The sequence below is a fragment of the Arachis ipaensis genome, chromosome B2 (genome assembly GCF_059453495.1).
Source record: "Arachis ipaensis isolate K30076 ecotype BB chromosome B2, ASM5945349v1, whole genome shotgun sequence".
In the NCBI taxonomy this organism is placed as follows: Eukaryota; Viridiplantae; Streptophyta; class Magnoliopsida; order Fabales; family Fabaceae; genus Arachis; species Arachis ipaensis.
This window is the reverse complement of record NC_142437.1, coordinates 11368657-11377088: the sequence shown is the minus strand read 5'-3', so window position 1 is coordinate 11377088 and position 8432 is coordinate 11368657. Positions and strand designations below refer to the sequence as shown.

General features: G+C 34.2%; 2 protein-coding genes across 5 annotated transcripts in view; one reads left to right on the top strand and one right to left on the bottom strand.

The window, feature by feature from the left end:
- The first annotated feature begins 594 nt into the window (after positions 1-594).
- LOC107624979 (zinc finger CCCH domain-containing protein 17-like) lies at positions 595-3699 on the top strand. Of its 2 annotated transcripts, XM_088504817.1 has the most exons (7): positions 596-1780; positions 1894-2079; positions 2179-2280; positions 2417-2575; positions 2768-2947; positions 3056-3153; positions 3245-3699. In XM_088504817.1, exons 2-5 carry the CDS (start codon positions 1999-2001, stop codon positions 2852-2854), a joined length of 429 nt encoding a protein of 142 aa, XP_088360943.1. In that variant the 5' UTR covers positions 596-1780; positions 1894-1998; the 3' UTR covers positions 2855-2947; positions 3056-3153; positions 3245-3699. The 2 variants fall into 2 exon arrangements, with proteins under 2 accessions (XP_088360942.1, XP_088360943.1); XM_088504816.1 differs by having other exon boundaries at positions 595-1780; positions 3056-3699.
- Positions 3700-6713: 3014 nt separating this feature from the next.
- Positions 6714-8432, bottom strand: part of LOC107624978 (uncharacterized) — a 34466-nt gene continuing 32747 nt past the window's right edge. For 2 of the 3 annotated variants that reach the window (XM_016327482.3, XM_016327481.3), the window contains 2 exons: positions 7269-8029; positions 6714-7148 (listed from right to left, as the gene is read on the bottom strand). In XM_016327482.3, coding sequence (XP_016182968.1) covers position 7148; positions 7269-8029 — 762 coding nt within the window. In that variant the 3' untranslated portion in view covers positions 6714-7147. Of the gene's footprint in view, positions 7149-7267; positions 8030-8432 lie in introns of those variants that run through there. The other variant, XM_088504815.1, reaches the window with a different exon arrangement.

Below are 8432 nucleotides of genomic sequence, written 5' to 3'. Positions count from 1 at the left end.
TTTAATGTATTTTGTATTTCAATATGTATGCTACATTGGTGACTGATTTTGGTATATACCTGGTTGATTTTGAAATTATATATGAAAAAACAAATCAATCTTTTAATTCTAGATGTCTGTTTGAAGAGCCAATGACAATCTTATAACTGCAAATTATTGAAAAACAAATCCTTTGGCAAACGGTCAACGCTTGGGATTTGTAAGTCAATATTTGATAGATTCAGATTCTCTAACTCTGAAAGACTAGCATTGTCATGACTCTCCCATTCAGTGGAGATGTTGCTCATGTACAATTCCTCCAAACTAGTCAGGTTTGAGATTAAACCAGGTGGAATGACTTCTAGTTTAGTGTTTTTTAAAAGTGTGGAAGATACACAAATCCAAGAATCCGATTTCTGTACCTCAAATTTTTTTCATTTTTTTAACAGAAATTTTTCGTTCCGATTTCTGTACCACTCACAAATCGGACGATCCGATTTCTGATTCTCTAATTAAACGATTCCACATTTGAGAATAACATCCCAACCGTCCACATTTCAAAAAAACACCATTGCTATTCCAATATAAAAAACAAAAGGTGCTTCATAACTAGACATAACACATCCTAGATCTCTATAACAAAAAAAAAAAATTAGCCATTTAATTTCTGATCTTATGAAATCTTTTTCTGATTTACCCAAACGGCCAAACCACTGAAATCTTAACATTTGTAACTGCCCACCGTCAACCAAACCTATAAATAAAGGACCTCATGTCGCTTCCAATTTTCCTTTACACTATTATACAAACACTTTCTTCTTCGCTGAATCTCTACTCTGATTCAGTGATTCTAATTCTTATTAGTTTTATTGGGCCTTCCGATCTCAATCCTACTCTTAACTCAGGTTTGCTTCCTAGCACGCTACCTTCTTTGGAATTTTGCGCTATTTTCTCTTTCTTTTTTGCCATGGATGATGTGAGTGAAGAGTTGTTCTCTCCGATTGGATTGACCGAAGCTCCACGCCATTCCCTGGAGGAAAGTTAGGATTTTTATTTTAGGGTTCCATTTAATTTCATTATCATCTGAGATACAGTAGTTTGACTGGTTGGAGAGCAAGATTAAATTATATGAGAGGATTTGTTTGATTTCTTATCAAACGAGTGTAAATTATTGTTGTTATGAAAGTTCTTTTCTCTGTAGTGTTCATAACTTGTATTATACTCAAGTGGTGTTATTGTGTTGATGGAAAATTGGGGGATAAGCAGAATTTGGGTTTTGACGAGGGAATGGATTCTGCAGCTTATTCTGATTGGGTTGTTTGAGTTTTTTAAGTACTGGCTAGCTGGGAGATGCAACAGAAATCCTTGCAGATTTTCGCATAGCTTACCGACATTGCCATCCACTGTATACTATCATGCCAATATGACATATAAGCATTCGAAGAAGCCACATTGGTCTGCTGAGAAGATGGCCAGTTCCTCTGTTAAGAAGCCAACAAATTGCGCACCCAAGGCTTTCAAGTAGCCAGCAAATTGTGCACGAGTGGCTGTTGAGTGTGGATCAGAAGCTATGTCTGTTGAGATGCCAACCCAGTGTGAACAAAAGGCTATATCCATTGAAAAAACTGAAAGTGTGGAAGAAGTGGCCACTGTTGCTAAGTCTCCTATGGAGAAATCATGCAGTATTTGTAAATATTGGATGACTGACAATTGTGTGCATGGTGACCTGTGTCAGAGTTTGCATTCATGGTTTTATGGTGATGGTTTTACTACACTTGCAAAACTTCATGAACACAAGATGGTATAGATGTCTGATTCCACCTTTTATTATTTGATATAGATGTTTACTCTAATTACTTAATAAGTGCCATTGAGTTAGATTCATTTATGCTAATATTCAAATTTTGTTGACAGGTTGTCACTTGAATTGCACTACCTGCTGGTTCAGATAAATTTTATTCTGGTAGCACTGATGGCACAGTTTGGGCATGGGATTGCAACACTGGCCATTGTGTTAACATGATCCATCTTAATTCTGAAGTTACCTCGCTCATATCTGAGGGCCCATGGATTTTTGCCGGCGTGAAGAATGCTGTGAAGGTAAGCTCACACTTCCTCTTTTATTTTATTGTAATAATGATATCTTATGTATAGGAGCTTTAACTGCAAATTTATAATTTGATTGTGGTTGTTGTTAAGGGATGGAATATTCAGACGGGTGCAGATGTTACTCTTGATGGACCTAAAAGGCAAGTCCTTTCCTTGAATGTTGGCAATGATATCCTCCTTGCTGGAGCAGAGGTAAATAAGATTGTTGTAATTCAACCTTTGTTTATAGTTAGCCATTTGCTACTGTTCTTGTTTGATCAGAACTGTCACATTTCAGCTAGCTCTGTTGTCTATTAGTTTTAAAATAATCTGTTTATTTAAATTGCAGGATGGTGTTATTTATGCTTGGAGATACAGCTCTGATCCCAAACCTGAGTCTCCTTTCGAACTGGTTGCAACACTAAGTGGTCATACTAAACCGGTGGTTTGTCTTGCTATTGGATGCTACAAGATGCTTTATTCTGGGTCAATGGACCATAGCATCAAGGTACTGTTTGCTGTAAACTAGCAGTTTGTGTATTTATTTATTTCAACATGAGATATATGTTTTCATGCAAAGCTTTTAGATTTATAATATGGTCATGATCAGTCTTCATGGTATACACATGCAACTGTTTGTTTCATTCTCTTTTCTAAACTAATAGTGGGTCTGAGATATTTGTTACTCTGCTATCTATAGGTGTGGGACCTCGATACATTACAGTGCACAATGACACTTAACGGGCATACCGATGTAGTCACATCACTTATTTGTTGGGAAGATTAATTATTATCGAGTTCATATGATTGCACAGTCAATGTTTGGGTGTGCACTGAGGAGGGAACTCTGAAAGTGGCATACACTCACACTGACGAAAATGTAAGTTGTTTAACCACTAACATTTCTGTACAAATATGTTTGAGTTGATATTTTAATTTTATCGATGAAGGAGGTGATTGGTTTATCCAATTTTTATTTTTATTACAGGCTATTCTTGAACTATATGGGATGACTGCTGCAGACGCCAAGCCAATATTGTTCTGCTCGTGCAAAGACAATTCAGTTCGCATGTATGAATTGCCAATGTGAGTAACCATCAAGCTTTCATCTAATTGTCTTGCTACTGTTGCTGCAATGTCTGTGTTATGTGGGGCTTGTTTTTTCTTGCTGTTTTAGCTACCTACTGTGCCTGCTTCTACGGGTTTTTAGAGAGAGGTCGAATATTTACAAGACGAGAAGTTCGATCCTTTGAGATAGGTCCTGGTGGACTCTTCTTCACTGGAGATGGGACTGGTTTGCTGAATGTGTGGAAATGGTTGGAAGAGCCAAAGGTGCCAACTTCTTGGACGCAAAAGATATTTGTAGGAGGAGAGACTGCATGATCATTGGCACTGCATCACATAGAAAATGTTTGTGAATTGTTCGTGATGATTATTACTTAAATTATGTTTGGTGAGGGTACTCTTTTTCCTCTTATTTGGGTAGGTATTAGTGTTTTAGCATTTGAGGTTTTAATGAGGCATCACTAACATAGGCCGAGCAGAAATAAAACCTCGGTGGAACTTTCAATGTATAATGTAACAACATTCTATGTATGATACAATTCTCAATAAGATCATAAATTTTGAAAAGAGTGCATATCATTTTAAATTCTTAATTTAACTTCTTAAATTATAATCATAAATATCTTACAGCCAAAGAAAGAAAAAAGTGACCAATTGAAAACTAAATAATGATAGGCAACATAACTTTGGACTGTTGGAACTTTGGCTTGTAGATGAAAACTTCTCTCGTTGTACTAGCCTCACTCAACCAGACCTGTGTACACCATTACTATTTATAATCATAAGCTTCAAAACAGTTATTTATACTTATAAACTCTTTCTGTCATATGATATTTCCAAGATAGAAAATTTGACTCTGTATTGGAGACACACTCAAGCTTTAAGTTCATGGTTGAGAAAATGTAAGGATGAAAATCTTGAGAGTTTGAATAAACTAATTTACCTTTTTGATGATGATGGGCAGAGTATCTAATTGAATATTTGAGAAGACACCCAAATTGGAAACAATGGATGTAAAGTATTACTGTGATGAAACCCTCAAAAATATATTGTCCTCCCAATTTTTATATTTTTTAATTATATCTCTATACTATTTTTAATTTTTATAATTAGATTCTTACCAATCTAAAAAATATTAGAGTTAATAAAATATTTTTTTCATAAATTAAAAGTATCCACAATTTAGAACTTGTTAAGCTTAGTTTGATGATTGGACAAACAAATGATGACAAACATTGGTTGGGTTAAAAGCCCAATATTATCTAATGTGGGTGCTAGTGATGCAGGCTCAAAATGTCTAATTTCATAGTGCATCAGCCACTTCTAGTGATACACAACATGGGTCCATTATCCTTTTCTCAGCCCAACAATGTTGCTTAAGTATTCCTTGAGTGCTTCAAATCAATGCATAAGCCCAAGGCACTTAATAAGCACCGTTCAGCAAAAACTAGAAGGCTATGCATTGGCTAAAGTGAAAAATGGGCATCTGTCTTCATCATGGAGAAAGGAGGACAGCTGGAACAAAAAAAAAAACACAACAAGGACAGCTGTGGCTCTAGCAAAGCAACAAAACATAAGGACATCAGCAAATCAAAAATGCAGAAGATCACAAGTAAAGTTTGGAAGAGCTAAACAAAAACTCAGAGCTATGGACAGCAGTTGGAATGGCTCAAATATGGAAACACTTTGCATGCCAAGGAAGACAACAACTCCAAGGACAACAGAGGTTGGTGGATCAGACCCTCCAACAAGCAGCGTTAGTGGAGCAGGATGGAAAAAGGACTGCATGCCATAGGAGACAGCTCCAACGGGTTGATGGTACGAGAAATTGGAAGAGGCAAGGAAGAACAAAATGGTAGAGCAAACTGATTCTATAAAGGAAGCTTCACTCCACCATTTCAAGTCAAGAAAAAGAGAACACACATACAGAGCACCTTCTCATACATTGAGCTGGAATCTTTTTCTCCTACTCAAGCTTAATTCTGATCTTTGTGTTATGGCTGTCTTGCGTTATTTTCTGTTTTGAAAAAGGCAATTATGTGAGGATCAAAAGTCAAGAGAGAAAAGGCAAGAGTGATGCAAAATAGCCACTGTTTGTTTTTTGATGTAATTTGGGCTTATGAACTAGGATTAGTTCCCCTTGCCAAGTTAGGTTAGCACTTGGTGAGAATTGAATCTGTGTAGATTCCCCTTCCAAGTTGGGTTAGCACTTTGGGGTTCCTAAGCTTTGGTGAAGAAAGCTTAGGGGTAGATACTAGTTGAATTAGGGAGTAATTCAATAAGTATTGGTGTATGTAATCTGAGGATTATAGTGAAAATTCCACCATGGTTTGTGGTGGAGACTGGACGTAGGATTCATGGTACTGAGAATCCGAACCAGGATACATGCTAGCCCCTTTCTCTTCTTCTCTGCTCTTTTAATATTCTGCGTATGAGATAATTTCAAATAATCTCCTGCAACTTAAGCTTCCACTGCAACAGAGTTTGAAACTCTAAATTTTAAGCTAACTTGATTCAACCCAGGGACGGATCCACTCATGTGGGTGTGGGGGCAAGCGCCCCCACTATAATTTGGAATTTTATTGAGTAGTATATAATAATAATATTTATTTGCCCCACTAAATTATTAAATTTGACCCCACAATAATTTTTTATTCAACTTTTGACACTTAATAGCCAATTTGAAAACTTCATATTAGAGGTCCATTATAATGATCAATTTTTAAGTTTAAATAAGATAAGATTGGTGTTCTTTTTTAGAGATCGACTCGAAAGAATATTATCTATCCATTTGTGTTTCTTCTTTTAAAATTAGCTTTAGTTTTTTTATAATAACTACACTAATTGAATGAATATTTTCAATTATGAATATCATCAAGAGCTAATTTGTATGCAAGTTGAGTTTTAAATGATTGTTTAATGACATATACAAAAAAAAGACATTTTAATTATATTGTCAAAGTTTCAAAATATGAAATATAAAAAATTAAATTTTAAATTATATGTTATTATTTAAATTACTATTTTAGTATTTTAATTTGTAATTAGATATTTTGAAACCTAATCATATTTTACAATAACAAAATATAATTATAACAATAATTATGCTACGTAGACATAAAATAATCACTTGTACAGAATAAATCTTAAAATATAAATTTTGAAATACAAAATACATATTTAAAATAAGTTAAATGATATATGTATTTATACACAAATTTATAATAGATAATTTGATAGCTACTTTTTTATGTAAACGTAATATTTTTATTATAAAAATTATTATAATGTTATATATATTTTGCCCCTACTATCAAAATTTTTTGGATCCGTCACTGATTCAACCCCTTTCTCAAGTTCATCTAGAACCATCAAAACTTCAATAAATTTTTTACCACATATTTTTTGAAAAAAATATTCCGTTAATTTTAATATTTATGATACAAAAATGATCTAATTATAAAATTAAAAATAATGTAAAAACTTAATTAAAAAAAAAATAAAAATCTTATTACAAATTTGATAAAACTATAAGAACCAATAAAATAATTAAATTTAATACAAATATAAGGTCAACCTTATGCATGAAAATGGTCTTATGTAGAACTGTATCTACATGCCATTATCAACTCTTTTCTTATAATAATCTTTCACAATTTTTGACACAAACCACACTCCTTCAATCATGTAAAATTATTACAGTACACTTTCATAAATAAAGATGCGCTAGTGCTTTCAATAACTTAAAATAAAAACCACACACCTTACAATTACATCCTGTATAAGAATACAAGATATAATTTTATTCATAAACCACACTTAGAGCTATTCCACTTAAAAGGTGTTCTACACTTCTTTCTGCATAGTAATACAGAGAACTTATTCATACAAAGCACACAACACAAGCAGAAAAGAAAAAGAAAAAGAAAAATATCCTTTTCTTTTTTCTCCTGAATATTCGTTGCCAAGATGGAATCCACTTATATCCTCATGTTGCATTTGGTGTCCTAGAGAACCTTGAAAATAAAATTTCATAAAGAATTATGTTAATATTGGCTAAAAGTAAAAATATTATTAAGATTGAGAGAAGCGAAATTCTCCAAAGTTTGATTTAAATGATTGCTGCCCAAACTTACTAAATTTTCCCAAAGTTTGATTTGACTATAGCATTTGGATTATCTTCCGAAAAACGAACTCCGTCTATCTCCACAATCCATGAGTCGGGAGCTTTCACGTCACCATGTGAGAAAGTTTTCATGCTCTTGCATTGACTGATTGAAACTTGGGCACGCCCTGCAAAATTCAAGGTTGACTTTCCATTGTAGAAGCTCTCGAGTTTCGGTAACTTGCTAAGAGACAGTTCCTTGAGCCCTTCGAATGTGATGACCTCATCATCATCCGGTTGATAAGCCACTATTACACTTTCAAGTGCTTCACAGTTGGATACGTGCAAATGTTGCAGTTGAACAAGACATTTGGCGGTTGAAGACGTGAACAAACACTTAAAACTTGCACAACACTCTACTTTCAGCCATGTCAGATTAGAGGAGGCCACCCACGTGTGCAAAAGATCTAACCCAGTGGATTCAAGTTTCTGTAGATTCCTGAGCTCCAACTTTTTAAGCTGTGAAAGGATCTTAGCATAGTTTTCTGTGTCAGGAAGTTTTGAGGAGAATATCTCTTTGAAAGCACTATCAGCCACCGCAAGCATCTCAATTCTGGGCAGTGGCACCTTTGAAAAGAATTCAAAGGGAAATGCATCTGACTCATCAATATCATTAAAGCCCTGCAGTGTGAGACATCTTATGTTTTGGAGGTCCAAATTAGATAGTCCTTGCTCAATCATCATGACACCTTCCTTGTCCAGTGACAGTTGCTCTAAGCCAGGGGAAACAACCTGTAGGATTCAAATTAAAGTCAAAATAGCACTATGATTTTGATTACAGGTTAAAAGATCTGTCTTTCATTCATCTAACATTTAAGCCTGCCAAATATACAGGAGATCAAAATCGGCAACACATGAATTTGGCTCATTATGAATGACTTAATATTCTTTACACTAGGACCATGAATTTATGAGGATTTTGAAAATTCAGTAGAGATAAACTGTTTGGATTGGCAGTTTTGGCACGTATGTATGGCCTGCTTATATATATATATGATAAATTAAATAAGAGAAATAATAGCAGACCAACTTTTTAAGTTAGCCAATTTTAGTGTTTAGGTTTATAATTTAGAATTTAGGGTCTAGAATTTTGGATAAACAAAATCATTTTAAAAAAGTTGACTGATATTGATGG

Excerpts from the sequence above, each read along its gene's own strand:
- LOC107624979 (XM_088504816.1), top strand. The coding sequence starts at position 1,999 with ATGATCCATCTTAATTCTGAAGTTACCTCGCTCATATCTGAGGGCCCA. Across the intron at positions 2,080-2,178 it reads GCGTGAAGAATGCTGTGAAG|GGATGGAATATTCAGACGGG; the intron begins GTAAGCTCACAC and ends GTTGTTGTTAAG. Across the intron at positions 2,576-2,767 it reads CAATGGACCATAGCATCAAG|GTGTGGGACCTCGATACATT; the intron begins GTACTGTTTGCT and ends TGCTATCTATAG.